This window comes from Pteronotus mesoamericanus, unplaced genomic scaffold (assembly GCF_021234165.1).
Source record: "Pteronotus mesoamericanus isolate MK-2021 breed Mesoamerican mustached bat unplaced genomic scaffold, CSHL_Meso_final contig_2, whole genome shotgun sequence".
Classification (NCBI taxonomy): Eukaryota; Metazoa; Chordata; class Mammalia; order Chiroptera; family Mormoopidae; genus Pteronotus; species Pteronotus mesoamericanus.
Window position 1 is genome coordinate 15,169,646 of NW_026555084.1, and position 17,477 is coordinate 15,187,122.

The following is a 17,477-nucleotide window of genomic DNA, read 5'->3' on the forward strand; positions in this document are numbered from 1 at the left end:
CAGAATCAGGGATTCTTAAAATCGTGGACTGTTGGACTCAGAGAGGGTCCAAATCAAACAGTGTCAGAAACAGAAGGGCCATTGTCCCCGGCCCCTTCGCTGACAGAAGAGGGTTTTTCCACATTAAGCTTCCAGGGTTCCAGGCCCAGGGACGACGGAGGGATGTACTAGTACTAGAGTGAGGTGCTGAGTGCTCCGGGCAGCGGGTGGACGGGGGCGGGGCCCAGGGTACAGGGTCCACTGTCCTTTCCTAGGCAGGAAACTCCCTTGGTCTTTAGCAGCCCCCACTGACAGGTGTCCCGAGCCTGTCCACCGCCAGCTCTGGCCAGGCCGCTAGAACCTATTAATATCTGCCCCTAGGATGGCCCTGTCTCTGGCGTGGTGCCAGCTAAGGTGGAGCTCCCCTGATTTCTCCAGGGAGGTGGGGGTTGGTCCCTGGGCTGTGGGTTGGTCCCTCGGTCCCTGCCCCATGGAGGGGCAGAAGGCTTTGGCTTTGTGTCTGAATGGAGCACCTTCCTCTACTTCCCCCCTCACCACCCATTTCTCTGTCTCTCCTTTCCCCGCTCACCTCCGGCTTCTTCTCTCCCCTCCACGCCCTCTCCTCCTACCTGCTGCAGGGGGCTATCCTCACCACGATGCTGGCCACCCGGAACTTCTCTGGTAGGTGGTAAGACCTCAAAGGCCCACATACATCCTGCAGGAGGTAGGGACATTGCCAAGTTGGATACTTGCCCTCAGGCCGGGGGGCCTGGGGAGAGTGGGGGCTTCAGAGGACCCCTTGACGAGGGGTTTAGCTCACCTGATACAAAACCTGCACCCAGAAATGGAGAAAGACCAAAGGTCAGCAAGCTAAGGGCCCCCCGGGAAGGCTCAGAGGTTTAGTCTGTCTCCCCCCACAGCCGCGCTGGGGCTCTCAGGCTCGGCCAGCCAGAGGGGAAGGCCGCTCAAATGTTGGGGTACAGGTCCAGGTGGGACTGAGCCAGGCTCAGGGAGTGGCAGTGCTCCCGTTCCCCATCGTTACTGGAGCCCACGCTTCCGCCCAGGTGGCCTGCTTGACAAGGCAGTGGGGGGCCGTTGCCAGGCCTGTTTTCTGAAGGAGGAAACTGTGCTCCGGGAGGCGACTGTGGTGGGCCTCAGGTCGCATCGCGAGGGGGAGGCAGAGCCTGCTCTCAGCGCAGGTTCGAGCAGCCCCGGTGCGGGTGCCTGCGGCCAGGGTGAATCACCAGAGAGCCCAGGGTAGGAGCCTGCGGCCTCGGCCAAGGCCAGGCTGGTTAGGGTGGGGAGTGCCCAATGACCTGCGGCATGTGGCCCTGAAGAGAGAAGGGGAAGAGATTAGTGTCAGGGTTTAGCAAGAAGCTCCCCCTGGCACACCGGAGAGTTCCGGGGCCAGCACTGCCTGAGGCTTCTCTCTGGGGAGCCCGGAGGCTGACGGGGCAGCTGAGCAGATATGGCAAAGCTCACCCGAGGGGCCCTCTGCCTGCGGCTGGACCTGCGAGGGCTGCTGTGGTCACGTGGCCAGCCCCGCGGCAAGGGCTCGGCTCTGGGCAGCTACCGCCCGGGCTTTGTGGAGAGGGTCCACCTGCCTGTTTCACCAGCTGGAAGAACGAGACCCGGGATGGGAAGACCCTGGGACTTCAGATCTGGGCTGTGGCCACCACCTGAACTGCCTTCCCATTCTCTCCCCAGACAAGGATCCTGCAGCTCCTTAAAGTGAAACCCGAGCCACCCAGACAGTCAGAGTCTTTTTTTAACAACTGCAGTGCCCCTGGAGAACGCTAATCCCGAACTTACAAAATGGCGCCCGTGGGTTAGGTCCAGTCTCTAGATGCGCTTAGGCGGGGGCCAGTGGTGTTTGAAAATATTTTTTTGGAAAAAGTTTCCAGCACTTAAACATCAGGAGATTTCATGGCAAAGCCCAGATCTCTTGTTTTCTCCTGAAAATCAGAATATGTGGCCTCGCAGGCCCCCACCGTCTTGCAGCAGTGGGCTGGAGACAAGAGGGCCACCCTTGAGGCTGGAGGGGCAAGCAGCCCCGCCACCTCACTGTGCAGCCTGGTCCAGCCCACAGAGCCTGTGGAGGGGGCACAGCCATTCCTTTCGGCTTTGGATCCAGAGGTGCCCACCCTCACACCTGCTTTACAAGAGGGAGACTTTGAAGGAGAGCCTGGTAGGGGTCATTGGAAATGTGAGGCTGCCTGGGAAGCTGGACAGACAGACTGTAAACCTCATCCTTCAAAGCCCCTGGGGCTACAATGTCCTGTACCACCCCCTGCCCCCATCTCTGGCTCACCCTCTCCAGGCCACCAAGAGAAGGACAAGTGGCTCCCATTTACTGAGCACCTACGGCATGAGGTCAAGTGCAGTGCTAAGTAAGCACTTTATAGATACCCTATGCATTTAACTTACAGCATTTGTCTGAGGTTTGAGCAGCCAGATGCCAAGGTGGGCAGAGCTGGGCACCCATGCCTCTTCCTGGCTGACGCCCTCCCTCCCCATGGGCTCTGGCCAGGAGGGAAGGGGGGAGGGGAGGGGGAACAACAGAGGTGGGGCCTCCCTGAGATCTGTTGCTCTGCTTTACCTGGCTACCAGGGACAGAGCCAACCCCAGCCCGGAACTCTGGAGTTTGAGGGTGGGGAAGCCACGGCCAGGACGGGTGCTCTGGCAGGGGTGGGCCCCAGAAGGGGGCATCTGCTTCTTGTCACTGGCAAAACACAGCTTGCAGCTGTCCAGAGTGAGTAGGCAGGGCTGACACATGACCTCTGCAGCAGCATGGGGCTAAAATTAGAGCCGGCCGGGTTGGGGAGGGAGTGTCCAGCCCTGGGCCGGGCAGCTGGGCCTCCGGGTTGGCCACCACCAGCACGGGTGGTGACCGTGATCCAGAGGGAATCCCCGGGCTGAAACAGTAAACCCACGGTCCTGGGACGCACTGGACGCCTTCCTCAACCTCAACCCATGGGGCCGGGGGGTCACACCTGAGATCCCTGAGGACTGGGGGAGCCCAGGCCCACTTAGCGGGCCCCTGGCAGTCCCGGGCTCCGGAGGAGGGAGGAGAAGCAGGAGGAGGAGGTCTCCCCAGATCGCCAAACCGGCTCCTGCCCTCTGGCTGCCCGTGGATGCTGCTCTTCCTTGCCCTATGGGCCCTGGTGCCCTGCCTGGTGTTGGTGACCCTCTACTTTCTCTCCTCCATAGGAGGGAAGAGTGGAGGAAACAAGAAGAATGATGGTGTGAAGGTAAGCCCCCTGGGAGCCTGCCAGGGCCGGCTCTGCCAGCGTTTCTGGCAAGAGGGCCCAGCCTTCAGGGCTGGGGTAAGACCCAGGCCGTGCCACCAGTGTTCCGGGCTGGTGTGATCTCTCCTGCAGCCGGGCCATCCCCAGACCCATGGACCTGGGCTTTGGTGCCCACCCTCTCACAAGGATTGGAAGGGGCAGGCGGGGCAGAGGGAGGATGGAAAGCATGTGGGAGAGGCGGGTGGCCTCGGGTTGGAGCAGGCACCAGGAAAGGCGCAGGTCTGAAGGGGGTTTTTGGGGTGCTCTGGGGTTGGAGGACTGGTGAGCAAGAGGGTACAAGGAAGGGACAGAGGTGATTATGAGGGGTGACCTTCCCTTTCCCGAGTGTGGGCTGGCTGGAATGGGCCCCTGCCCCAAGTACACCCCAGTCCAGCCCACAAAGCCTATGGAGGACAACCAGCCATTCCTCTCCGCTTTGGAGTCCAGAGGTAGCCCCTCTCCATCAAGGCCTGCTGGTTTGGTGCCAACATGCCCTCCTCCCCTGACGTAGGCCTGCCCTCTGCCCACCCCACACCCGATGCCCGAGCTACTTCCCTACACACTCCATGACCCCTCCCCCTCTCCTCCCCTCCTCTCTCTTTTCCCTCTGCTCTCTGGGTCTGGTGCCCATTCTCTGCAGCCCCCTTCTCCCTGCCACTGGCTCGCCTTGTGGGTTCTCCTCTCTTGAGACCCTGCCTTTCTCTGGGCTCAGAACCCTGCCTGGCCAGGGCCTGAGGGCCAGGCTGTGTCCAGGACACTGGAAGGTGTGGGACGCTGTCCAAACACAGTCACCCAGGTGGGTTCGTGGCCTCATGTCTTCATTTGTTGTGGCATTTACAGTCCCAGGCCGCTGGCTTTGGTTGGCCAAGGTTACGTGGGAGGGGATCTGGGCTGGCTGTTGGAGGCTGGGGTCGGGGGTCTCCCCTCGGCGGCCTTGAGTTTCCCTGTAGGTACAACGGGCGGGGCGGGAGGAGTGTGAACACCAGGATTTCCAGGATTTTAGCTTTAAAAACATACAAGGGGAAAAAAATAAAAGAAAAAAAAGACAACAAAACCCTATCTAATCACGCTCCCTTCTCATCTTGGGTGCTTGAGGAATACATAATTATTTGGTTATCAGCCAACGTCCGCGGTTTTCAAACTGAATTCCTTGGAGCCCAAAGGTTCTGGGGAGGCACCTCCAGCAGCAGATGGGGTGGGGTGGGATTAGAAGCAGGGGGCTAGCAGAGAAGTTTCTGGGCTCCCCGTGCCCACCTCAACAAGACCAGCTCCAAGTACCAGCACGTGGTTAAGAGAGCCTGGGTTCAGCAGCCTCAGACCTTGACTGATTATTTACATCCCGGGAGCCTGCGTTTCCTTGTTCAAGCCATGAGGATAGAAGGGGTTTCCACCCCACAGGGCTGTTTGCGAGGAAGCTCCAAGATCATGTGTGTTGAGGGCCTAGCAGGGTGCAGGGCGTGCGACATGTGCTCTTGAGGTGCTGGTCAGTGTCATTATCTTTTCTGTTTTATCTATTGGACTTCAGGTTAAGATTTGTCTTGAAAACAAAGTTTGCTCAAGAAAATATTTGGCAGTCCACAGATCTAAAGCCGACTCAGTTTCTAAAGTTGACACGCATGCATCCCAAATCCTGTAACAGGATTCAGAATTGAGTTTTGGCTTAACTGCTGGCTCACCTGCCACTTTGGGTTACCCATGAGTCATCCCCCACCCCACTATTTGAAAGGATAATGAGGGGATCATGCGACACTGGGTGGTCCCATTTGGAGCACCTGGGGCGCTCTCTGGCTCCAGCTGGGGTGCTGCGTTCCCTGGGGAAAACTGTATTTGGGAGACATGGGGCAGAGGCCACAGGAGCCGGTCAGTGGAGGAGGAGGGGGCAGAAGGAGGGCTGTCCCGGGCTGCTCGGCTCATGGGTGGGGCCCTGGCAAAGGCTCACTCAGAGCTCCCGGTGTGAGGTCAGGGCCTCCCTCAGGCGGGGCCTTGGGACAAAGCTCTCTCTGGTCTGGCTCTTCTCCGAACAAGTCCAGGAGACGGAGACTGTCTGAGGGCAAGGACATGGCACAGTGAGGCTCTGGCTAGTCACTGCAGGGCTTTCCGGGGGGGCACAGCTGAAGAAAGTGCCCCTCCTTCCTGCAGCTAAGACAGACCGCGAGTGACTTCTCAGGGGGGCCTGGGCGCGGATGAACAGAAGCCCGGCCATCTCTGCAGCCTCCTTGTCTTCCCTGGTGTGGAGAAGGGGAGTCCGGCTGGCAGACGAGAGCCGCCCAGGGGCCTTGCCCAGGCTTCGGGGCGCCCTGCCTGCAATGCGTCGCTCCGGGGGTCCGGCGGTATTCTCACTGTGAATGAAACTGGGTCTCGAGTCAAGAAGCCAAGAGTTTGCGTCTGGGCCCCACAGTTCCTTCCTTTGGGGACCTGAGTCATCACTTCTGTCGTCTGTGCAAGGGGAGAATGGCAGTTGTTACCAGGGCCTGGTAGAGTCATCGTGTGCTTCTTTAACTGACACACATTCAGCCCAAGTGGGGAAATACAGATTCTTCCTACAACATCATCCTCGAGACAAACCAGAGGTTTCCTCTGGGACTTGAAGAAGCAGTGGTTGGCCCCAGCACTGGAGGACAACCGGCCCGTTGGAGTTAGAGCTATGACACAATACTTCATGGGCTTTAAATGGCTTTAGGAGGCTAATTTTTACCATACTTCCTCTCTACCATCCTTGCTAACCTTAGAACCATGCTTTTCTCCATGTGGTTCCAAGAGATGCGACTCGAGTTTTGGTGAAAGGCCCGTGTAAATTAAACTCCAACTTGCTGGTCGGTGTGGGGTTATTATTAGTATCGTCATCATTTGTGACTCAGGAAACTGAGTCTCTCTATTACCAAGACGCGATGCCCCCTGTCAACCACCCCAAGGCCTCGACTGCTGTGAGGAGGGGCCGACTGCTCCCACCCCTCAACCCCACTCACTGCCCGTTGGTGTCCCATCCGTGCCGTTGTGACTTCTCTCCCCCATGTCCCATCCTGTCACTGTACGTGCGAATCTGATGCAGTCTCTGCTCTGTGTTGCCTCCTTGTGTCCTGCCTGGAACCTCCTGGCGCCCCTGGGCCACTTCTCAGGTTTCTGCTGACAGCTGAGGTGAGAGGGCCTGTCCCCTCCCACAGACACGGTGCCTGGCTTGGCTCCACCCGGGAGTGAGGCTGACTCCGGGGGGGAGAAGGGAGGAGAGGAGACGGGAGGCTGACGGCAGGCCGCAGGCTTTGGAGGTCGCCCTGTCCGGCCCAGCTGGAGCAGACGCAGGGGCTGTGAGCATTTACACTGGAAATGCCCGGCGATCTTGGAGTCAGAAAGCCCAGAATTAGACCTGAGGACCCTCAGAGGATATTCAGAGCCTCTCCCTGGCAGGCCTACCGCAAGGGCATCTCCAGTCCTTCCTCCTCTCTCCCCACCGTGCAGCAAGCGGAGCAGCCTCCCGGCCTCAGATGTAAATGCATCTGGGAAGGACACGCCTTTGAAGAGTGGTCAGGCTGTGGGGGCCTGAGGCCTGGGCAGAGGAGAGAGCAGCCCTGAGGGGCGCCGGCCTCTGCTCTGCGGGCAGATCGCGGCCCATCTCTGGGCCCGTTTCTCACCTGTGCAATTCAAGTGTCAGTCTTGACCTGCAAGCTTCTGTGAGGAGGAGTCTTTAAGACTCCTGGCTTAGAGCTGAAAGGAGAAGATCATCTGCACCAGTCCTCTCTCTTTCCTCCCCTCGGTTCTACAGCCAGTAGTACAGGGAAAGCTACACCTGGCAAAAGCTAGAAGAGGCCGCATGGTAGGGCACGAGGGCTGAAATTCTGGGCTCTGCTGTGTGCCTGGCTGCGCCTCGGTTTTTCTCTCAGCATAAAGGAGCTGAGTAGGCCAGTCTCTGGGAAGCTGGGAACACAAGCAGAATTGCCAAGGCCACTTAGAAGATTGGTTCCCACACCTGGCCCAGCTCTGGAACCTCCTGGAGAGATTGTACAAAAGGGAGATCCCTAGGTTCCACCCCAGTCTGAGTTACCAACCTCCTCGAAGGGGCCTGGTTCTGTGTGTTTTTGACAAGTTTCCCAAGTGACTATGACGCTTGGGGGTCCTTTCAGCAGAGATGCATGGGGAGTCTAAGAGGAGAGATGGGTCTTCATCCCAAGACCGAGTGCCCTTTTGTCCCGCAATAGCTTTGGATGCTGAAGGCCATAGGCGACTAGCAGCCGAGACCCAGGGGTGACTCCCCCATCAGAGCCTGGAGTAGGGGGAGCCCGGGTCCAAGGCAGGCTTGACCTGGAGCTTAGTGATTGGATTGTGAGACCCAGGCAGCTGTGCACAAGGCCCCAGAACTTCAGGCTGAGAGAGGACCGGTCCCGCCAGGTGACCCGACTCCTTGCCCCCATGCCACTCCGGCAAGGGACTGCAGAGGATGACCCCGAGGCCCATCCTCCTTCCGAACCTCCCCTGTCGTTTGTTCCTCTGCTCCCTGCCGTTTTCACGCTGTGTCTTTTCCTGTCCCATTTCTTCTCCTTGTTTTTCCAGAAAAGAAAGTCCAGTTCCAGCGTTCAGTTAATGGTGAGTGTCTGCCGTCTCCCCAACGCCGGTAAATGCTGGGCCTCGACCCCTCGCTCCTGCCTCCCTCCTGCAGGCTGCATTGGGAACCCGGGCGGGGAGAGGGGGCTCAGGGCGTGCTTGGTACGTGTGCCTCGTTTGACACTCTGTGCGTTGTGTGTGCGTGTTGTTGGCGTGTTTCTGTTGACACCTCCCACTCCACGGCCCAGTCCAGCAGCCTGACAGTAGACCTGAGAACTCCGCTGGGTGTGAAGGTTGATTCGACCCCCATCCCCCATCCAGCCCTTGGCTTCTCGCTTCTCCTGCCCTCTGCTCTGGAGCTCATCTCAGGGCTTGGTTTGTGCCAGCTGCAGCAAGGGGTGGAGGGACTTGGTTTGGCCAAAGTAGTGGGCTCCGTAGAGGCCCTTCTTGAGCAAGGCCACACAGGGCCTGCCGGTGGCAGAGGAGCTGCCAGCCCCTGCCTCTGTCTAGATGTTGTGGCATGGCGGCCCACACCCCTCTTCTTCTGATTCCATTGCCGTCTCCCTCCGCTGTGTGGTTTTTCCCCCCTGAAGAGCCCAGCTCTCTCGCACTGGGCCTCCCTCTCTCTCTCTCTTCCTTTTCTGCCAGTGTGTGCATTCCTTCCCCATTCTGGGGCCACCATGTGCCTCTCTGCTCTTCTACACCCCCTCTTTGCTCCCTCAAGCAGAGAGGGCCCAGGGACCCTTCCCAGCCCTTCCAGAAAGGCCAGGGATCTCCTTGCATCCATTCCTCCATCCACGCCCCCACCACCAGCCTCCTGCTTAGCTGGGCCCTTCCCCTCCTTAGGCTCGGAGGTCTGCCAGGGTTTTCAGGGGACCGTCTGGATGTCAGAGCCTGTGAGGTGTACAGAGGCTGGGCCGCAGCATCAGGCAGCCGGGGCAGCCCCCCACTGGCCTCGCCCGTCCTGCCAGCCAGGCCGGCTTCACCGCTCCTTGTTCTCTCTGGCAGGAATCTTCAGAAAGCACCAACACCACCATTGAGGACGAAGACACCAAAGGTAGGGGGGGCCTTGCCTCTGGCGTCTGGGCCCCCAGGCCTCCTCGGGCCCCCTTCCCTGACAGCCTCAGTGCCAAGCTTGAGTCCGGCTCCTCCACGCGGGACCTTGCTTTGGTTCCTTTGAGACTGAGGACCCCGTTTCCCCACGTGGGGCACTCAACCTGCTGGCGGTACATAGCTGGGCTTTTCTTATTGTAGGGGTTATGTACTTACTTTAATGTGTGTTAGAAAAATTAATTTAACATATTCATGTCACAAATGTATCATAGCAGTATGCATTTTCCCTTTGAATATGCGTTTTTTGCATTTTTTAAGTGTGCTGATTTTTAAAACATGATGTAATAATCATAAGAGAAGAGAAAGCCAAGACACAGAAAGTTCAGTTGCATGGGAAGTATGGGCAACGCTGCCAAGAGCAACCGAGATTGCGGGAGTGACTATGGCTGGTGACTAACCGCCCTCAAAAGCCCTCCGATGGAGGAGAGAGAAAACCGCCAGAGAGCTGCGATGGGATAGTGAGAGAGGAAACAATAAGGACAGTAATGGGCGGAATGGCTGCCTTAATTGGGATGCTTGCTGGGGGCTAGCCTGGAAGTACTTCATGCTGACCTGAGCTTCATAACTACCCTATGGGGTAGGTGCTGTAATTAACTGCAATCCACAGGCCAGGAAACAGAGGAGTTGAGTCGATTGTCCCCAGGTCCCATAGCTTGTAAGGGTGGAGTCAGAATTCGAACCCAGGCAGTGTGGCTCCAGGGTCCAGCTGATAAGGACCTCTCTGGAGGCCTTGGTGCATGGAACTGAGGGGAGTGAGGGCCGAGCGCTGCCTTCCGGTCAGGGGACACCAGATCCTTTGGTGAGGTGGGGATGTTCCATGTTCTGTCTGCACCCAGCCCTCCACATTCCACGAGGACAGGGAGACCAGAGACTGCAACGGTTCTCACACTCAGGCACATGCCAGAGGCGTTTAGATATTTTTCAGTAGTTTAAATAGTTTATCTCTAAAAAAATACAATGATGGTGAAAAGAGCATTTTATTATATAATAAATATTTTTGCACAGTGGCAATTCAGGCTTCAAGGTAGTTTTGATACAGTAAATGCCATGGCTACCTCTTGACTCTGCCAGGAGACCCTGGAAGGTCAGCCTGCCCTGTGTGTGCCCCTCTCTGGTCAGTCCTAGCTGGGGGGAAGGGGGTTGGTCCCTAACGCCATAGCCTGGCATTAGCGCAAATCGGTTTTCTATGATGGCACTAGTGACAGCCTTTAAAAAAATATATTGTCTTGAAGAAGAATTCCAATGTGGCGGGGCAGAGGAGAGCAATGGGGAAAAAACACAAAAGTTCCCTGTTAGAGTCAAGTCAGCATTCTAAGTCCCTCCCAGAATAATTTTCTAACCACATTCCGGCCTTGTCTCTGTGGATTCCAGTTCTGTAGTTTTATGTTGAGCTGAGACCTGGCATTTCTAAGATGGTCCCCATATTTGAGGCTTGCTGTCACAATGTTAAGATTGGGATTTTGAGGAGACTCTTTGTGGCCTCATAATCCCAGTCTCAGAGCAGAATGGGACCATGGAGGCTAGCTAGTTCTGTGTTTCTTTATTGGGGTCCGTTTGCTGGTTGACTTGGGACAACTTACTCGACCTCTCTGAACCTCAATTTCCTTAACAATAGAGAGGTGATGATAGTAGTTCCAACTTCAGGGGATTGCTGTGAAGATGAAATGAGAGGCTGCATATAAAGGGCTTACATGGTGTTTGGCACATGGTAATTGTTTAATCAATCTTAATTTTTTTTAAACTAGAGCTTGTGGTTGACAGGAAGCAACATGACATTTTTGGAACATCAGTTTCCCTGAAAGATTACTTTAAGGCAAATATTTATATATTGAACAGACAGGGAAATATTTGGAAGAGAATGCAAAATTTATACGCACTATTAATGTAAAACATAAGCTGCCAAAGATATGTCCCACCTGGGGTAATGGCCCTGGGTCACATTCCCTGAGGACCCGCATTTACATCATAATTCTCTGCTTTAGAGAGAACAGGATGGGAAATTTGCGGTCTTGAATTTTATTTGGATCATCTAGGCCCCTCTTCCAGGAGGAAATTGAAGGCTCAAGGAAGAGGAAGGGCACACTGGGTCGTTAATGGCAGAAATGGGACCCCGTTTCCTGCCTCAGTTTCCCCATCTGTAAAAGGCCATGTCTGATGGAAGCGACGCTGGCTCAGCCAGGAGCTTTCCCCATGTTTGGCCAGAAAGAGAAGCCGGTGCCTTCTCCAGGCCTCAGAGAACATTTCCAGAGAACTCTGCTCTGGTGTTAATTTGTTAAGCCTCTTCCTAAGTGAGAATAGCAGCTGGTGGGGTGGATTCTGACCTAACATTCAAGTTAATGGGAAATGTCATCCTCCAGGGAACATTTTCCCATGAGCAAAGAAAGGGACATGAATATTTCAGAGCGCTTTGGGCTTCATCTCCAGGCCTCTCCCCCAGCGCGCCCCCCCGCTCCCCGCCCCCACCCGGGTCTTACTGGGCTCAGCCAGGCTTCTCCCCACTCTCCTGCCTCCTCCTGGTCAGCTCTGGGAAAAGCTAATTTCCTCTGCAACCCAAAGAAGGACCTCAGCGTCTCGGCAGAGACGTTCTGGCACGTGTCAGCCAGGAATGCCGATCCTGTCTCAGCCTCAGCGTGCTGTGTGGCCTTGAGAGAGAGTCTTAACCTCTCCGGGGCATCTATGGGGGGCACTCTCGCACTGCCGGGTGAATGTGTGGCAGATAGAAATGTACGGGTTGCTCTGAGCAGATGCTGGACGAACCCTGCACACAGCTGTGGGAGTGCTGAGGGCGTGGGGGAGCCCAGAACCAGAGTGAACTTCTCCTGATTTACAGAGCCCTAGATTCCCGGATCTTTTGTCCCAGAGAATGAAGCTAGGGAGATTCCTGCCCACTAGGCTTTGACTGTTGGCGGACTTGGTGTCCTGAGTGGCTGGAGGCACAGCCAAATTAGGCACTGTCTTAGGCTGCATTAATAGAGGTATAGTGTCCTGAATGTGGAGGGGACACAGAGTGCTACCCCAGACCTGGTGTTCTGCCATGTCCAGGCCACCTCTGGGATTGTGTGCTTACACTCAGTGAGGCGTCCAGACCACTCAGAGACCTGGGAAAGCAGATGGCCAGCTGGGGTCAGATCCTGCAAACCACATCCTGGAGGCCTTCAGCCCTCAGAAGACCGCTGGGGGGGAAGGCCCAAGTCCAGGGGAGCAGGCACTCAGCGCAGGGCCCCAGAAGGTAGAAAGGGACAAGGACAACAACTAGGGGCTTTCAGGGGGACAGATTTCAGCCTGAACAAAGAAGGAGGCAGATGCCAATGGTGAGAGCTGTCCAGCAGCGCAGCAGGCTGCCCAGGAGGCTGCAAGTCCCCAAATGCCGACCAAGGACGAACCACATATTGGGCGGCGGGGGAGCACCCATAGGTGAGGTGAGAGGCTGTCCTCCAGAGCAACGTCCCATTCAAAGACTCGAACATGACAATAATCAGAGCTCTCATTTATGGAGTGCCAGTTACTGCTCTAAGAGCTTTACATAAAGCATCGTTAATTACATAAAGACATTGATATAAAGGGCTTGGAGCAATAGCTGGTTCTTAGTGAGGACCACATATGTACCAGCTATTTTTTTTTTTAATATATTCTTAACTCACATAATCCTCAGAACCACCTGACGAGGTAAGTACTAATAGTAGCTCCATTATACCTATGAGGAAACTGAGGCATGGGGACATCCCTTGCCCAAGGTCATACAATTATTAAGAGGCAGAGCCAGGGTCCAAACTCAGGGAGTCTCGCTATGGAACGCATGTCTCTGACCGCTTTGCTGGCCTGTCTGAGATGGCAGGGAGAAGCTGCCCAGAGGAAGCAGGGTGTCAAGCACGGTCTCATGGAATAACAAGCTGGAAGCGTTCTTAAAGTCCAAAGGAGGGGGCAAGGGAGGGGCACGGTTCCATGCCTGCCGTGAGCCCACGGACACTCTCTGGGTCATCGCCTTGATTCCATACAGCAGAGGCTGGAATGAGGTATCTTCCAGCGGAGGGTTTTTTCCCGCCCTCAGTCTCCAGCTTCCATGAAGGAGGGCAGAGTTGACGACCAGGAGGCCGGGCTTTTGGTTCCCAGGGACAGAGGCCACCAGGTGATGTAGGCCATTCCAGGAAACAGGGCAAAGAATGCAGGCCCAGACCCTGGTTCGGTGTCAGTCGCTTATTCACTTATTCCTGCTGCCTCCGCCCTAGCCCCAGGCAAGGCCGCAGAGTGACCTGGCAGAGCTCGCGGTCTCAGAGAGACCCCTTCCCAGTCCCGATGATTTGTACTGGAGCCAAGAGAGAGCTAACTCCTTGTTCACGGTGGTAACAGACATTGACGATGCTAATTGCCATGCCTGCTGAGCACCCACCAAGTGCCAAGCGCTGTGCTGGGCAGGGCCCCTGCCCTGAGGGGCATGTGGTGTGAGGGAGAGTGTGATGGGCTTTGGAGCTGCAAATGCCAGGCAGCTGGTCCACCAGTGGAGACCATTTAACTTCTCTCACCTCCAGTTTGCTTACCTCCGAGGTGGAAGCAGTAACTGCGCGAAGCTGTGCTGTGAGCAGTAAGAGTCTGCAGGCTGAGCACACAGCACAATGCCTGGGGCCTCGTCTACTGAACCGTGAGCCCCTGTGGGGGCAGGCTGGTTCCAGGCTCCTGGGGTCCGGGGGCCAGGGCGGCCATGGCCCAGCCTCCACAGAGCTCGTATTTGAGCTGGGGACAGACAGCATACAGGCCCAGTGTGGCCGGGCAAGGGTAGGGGCGCTGGAGTCGTGCGGAAAATCTCCTGGGCTGGGAGCCAGACTCTGCACCCTGTGTGTTCCGTGTCCTCGGACAAGTCACAACCCCTTTCCAGGCCATTATTTCCCCACTCATTTGATAATGAGGCTGAGTCCCTGGTCCCTAGGGGTTCTTCCAGCCTGGCTGTCCTGTGACGCTCTGTCGTCTGGGTCTGAGGTGAGCTCCCCGGTGTGAGATGGGGTAGGGTGTCCTGGGCAGGGGTGAGGAAAAGGTCAGGGACAGGGCCTCAGCCAGGCGTCGTCTCTGTCCCACAGTCCCAGACCAAGAAATGGGCTATGTGTCCACTCTGGTAGGAGTGTCCTTCTGGGAGCCTCCTGACTTCGAATTCCTTCACCACTGAGGCTTCGTCGCCTCAGGTGTCAGGTGTGGGAAACGCCCTGCCCGGCTCCCGGGGTGCCCACGAGGAGCAGCCGTGGCGGCCGTGTGGGAGGGTGCAGGAAACGGCACTTACACGGTGTACCGGCTGTGTGCCAGGCTTTGGGCTGAGTGCCCCGTGCACATCCCGTCATCCCACCGTCATGCCAACCCCAGGAAGGGGACACTGTCCTTTCATGGGACAGACCAGGAAACAGCTTTGTGGCCCACAGTGGCCTGCCTTGTAAGGGCTTGGGTTGGACTTTAGGGGAAGCCTGTCTGGTACGGAAGCCTGGGCTCTCTCCACAGTGCCACCGGCGCTGAATGAATGAGAGGTGATGGTGCCCCGTTTTACAGGTGGGGAAATTGGGGACCACAGATCTACTAAGAAAAGTGACGTCTGTCCCTCTACCAGAAGGACAGCAGCTGTTCATGTTTCAGTGTCGGCAGGGGAGGCCAGGTCTCAGCAACTGGGATTCATTATGCTTAGAAAGTTCTGGAAAGCTCAGTGCCTGATTCCTACAGGCACCCCAATGGAGCAAAAGGCCCCCCCAGACCTAAAGAATGAGTAAGCCCTGACACCCACTTTAGCGGCCCCAGTTTGGGCCACAGAGGAGCCCCTGGTTTGTGGCTGTTAGTGACAACCACCACACTTGCCTTGTTTTGATTCAGGGGATAAAGCAAGGTGATAGGGAAGCATATTTTGGAATGAGAACAGGTCTAGGTCAGAATGCCCACTGTGGCTGCTTTTTGGAGGCAAAGGCTGCCAGCTAAAACACTGGATCTGCCCTTTGTAGTTGAGGGAGACCTCATACGTTTTTCACCTTTCTAGGCCTCAGTTTCTCCTGGGAAATGGGAGTAATGCTACCTACCTGTCACAACTACTGTGAGGATAGATGAGACGATGTATATGAGGCCATCAGGCACATGATGAGGACTCAGGAAATGGTAGTTGGTGCTTTATTACTGTCACGATTGCTACTATTTCTGTGTCCCCTCCTGCCTTACAGTGCGGAAACAGGAAATTATAAAAGTGACAGAGCAGCTGATTGAAGCCATAAGCAATGGAGATTTTGAGTCCTACACGTGAGTTGTCTGGGCCCATCCTGCATGTCCTGCCTGGATTGTCGTTCGGGGGGCTGATGGCTGACTCTGGGGTCCTCGTCTCTGAGCCCCAGTCACTCACTCTGCATGTGCTGTGAATCAGAATGAACTCATATTTCTGTTTGGCATTCAGACTTTATGCTTTTATTCAGCTTTCGGTTCACTATGCTTCTCTATATCTCGGTCCTGCTCCTCCTGCTCTTCATAGCTCGTTGCCCAGGAGATGAGCTGGGAAGGAGGAGAGGAAGGCAGGCTGTTCCTTAGTCTTGCCGCATGGGCCTGGGTCTTCAACCTGGGCCTCCTCAGACCTCTGACCTCAGCGGGGCAGGAGTGGGCAGGAATCCATAGGGTGGGTACCTCCAGTGAGCAAGGGTGAACAAAAGAACCTCAAAATGGAACCTTAAACCCTCTGGAGAATAAGACAGTGTGCACAAAAAAACCAAAATGAAACAGGTGGTGTAAGATGTTCCCTGCACATCTGGTCCAACCTTTGGATGGGCAGCTGTGTGCAAAGGCTGAGCTGGAGCGGCCCCTGGTGGACACCTCCCACGCCCTTCCTGGTCTGGCCCAGAAGCAGGCCCTGAGCCTGTCCTCAGCTGGCTCTAGGGAGAGCAGGATTCCTGGCTGAATCCTCTGTCTCTTGGCCAGAGCTGACAAGACCTGGGTCTGGAGACCCCACACATGCTTCTTACTGGATGAAAGCTGCCAACTAAGGCAGAATGATCCTTACCTGTTAGGTTCAGGTGAGGTGGCAACAACCTGGCTGGGGTTTGCTCCTTGGGCAGCCTATTCCTGGTTTCTACTGTGCCCAGGAGCTGAAGTGTGTCTCCCAGAGCCCTGGCAGGCCCCTGTGGGAGGGGTTTCCACAGCAACAGGTGGCAAAGCCCCAGCAATTTACTGGTTATCTCTGGAGCTCAGGACCTTGGAAGGCGCAGGTATGAGACTGAGGCCGTATGTGTATGTGTAGGCACTTGTCCATGCATGTATGTTTGCAATTGTGTGCACAGGGGTGGGCACAGACATGTATGCCCTGGGTGTCGCATCAAAGCATGGAAATGCGCTGGCCACTGGGGTTTGCACTGGCCCTAGAGAGTTAAGTCAGCCATGGTGGAGCCAGAGTGGCCCTGGTAGGACACAGCTGGGGAAGGAGGGAAAGAGGTGGCTCCTGTGGGCCCCACGCCTCCCCATGTCATTTCTGGAGCCCGCTCCCACCTCTGTGACATCACTTCTTCTGGCATCTGTAGTTCACTCTAGGTTCTGACCCCTTGCCGTGACCTCTAGGGCCCCTGGTGCCCTGAGTCTGGCCCTGTGTAACCCTGGATAAGCCTCTTCGTATCATGAACCTTGGCTTCCCCACATGTACAGTGATGTTGGAGCAAATGATCTCCTTCGGAGGCAGGGATGCCCAGGGACGTCCTGAAGAGGGGCTTCCCCGGTGGGGATGCTGAGCCTCCCGGACGCTCAGAGCTCAGACCCCCAGCCTCGGAGGATTCTGCTGCTGGGACGGTCCTGAGCATCCCATATGGTCTCAGCACCTGGCTAATCCACCTGGAGGATTTGAGGTCCTGAGTGGAAAAGCGAGTTGCCTGGGTCACATGGACAGGACTGTCAGGGCAGCAGAGGGACAGGGCGCCCTGTGCTAGCCAAGGTTCCAGCTCAGAAAATGCGGGGTCTCACACCCTTCCCCAATGGTCTCCGGTACCCGTCCCTCCCCAACCCCCCACGCCCCCACCAATTGGGATCTTTGCTTTCCCCAGGATACTTTCTGTCTCTGGCTTCACTGTCATTGTCACAGGAGGTCATGTTGTGCCACAGAGACCTGCGGGTGGGGGAGACAGTTTTTCCCTTCCCTACCCAGCTGTCAGGGCCTCCAGGAAGACTGAGACCTGGAAGGGAGCACTGCCCTGCAAACCCTTGGCCCAGCGCCTCCCCAGCCCGCGCCGGCCCCCTCCTCCCAGGCATTGCTTTGCTGAACGCTCTTTTCCTCATCTTACGGAAGAGGAAAGAGGGTCACAGGGAGGGCTGCTGCTACCAGGAGGGCATCTTTGCATAAAGTAGCAAAATGCACCCTGTCCAAGGACAGACCTTCTTGGTGAGCAGAAGTCACTCTGATGTGAAGGAAAAGGTCCCCTTCCCAGGAAGACAACTTAGGAAACCCCTATGTGGATCTGCTACCCTGGGCAGGAATGGGAGGACGGGATGCGATTTGGAGAGACGCCCCCAGGCTGAGCTATGCAGGGCAGAATTCCGCACTCCGTTTGTGGCGCTCTCGCTTGGAGGGGTTAAGCCACC

The 17,477-nt window shown here is 56.4% G+C and overlaps 1 protein-coding gene across 2 annotated transcripts in view; it reads left to right on the forward strand.

Annotated features, from left to right (window-relative positions):
• Window positions 1-17,477, forward strand: part of CAMK2A (calcium/calmodulin dependent protein kinase II alpha) — a 59,039-nt gene that overhangs the window by 33,584 nt on the left and 7,978 nt on the right. Inside the window, exons 12-16 of one of the 2 annotated variants that reach the window (XM_054568182.1) lie at window positions 618-660; window positions 3,190-3,230; window positions 7,809-7,841; window positions 8,808-8,856; window positions 15,092-15,167. In XM_054568182.1, coding sequence (XP_054424157.1) covers window positions 618-660; window positions 3,190-3,230; window positions 7,809-7,841; window positions 8,808-8,856; window positions 15,092-15,167 — 242 coding nt within the window. The remainder of the gene's footprint in view (window positions 1-617; window positions 661-3,189; window positions 3,231-7,808; window positions 7,842-8,807; window positions 8,857-15,091; window positions 15,168-17,477) is intronic. The other variant, XM_054568183.1, reaches the window with a different exon arrangement.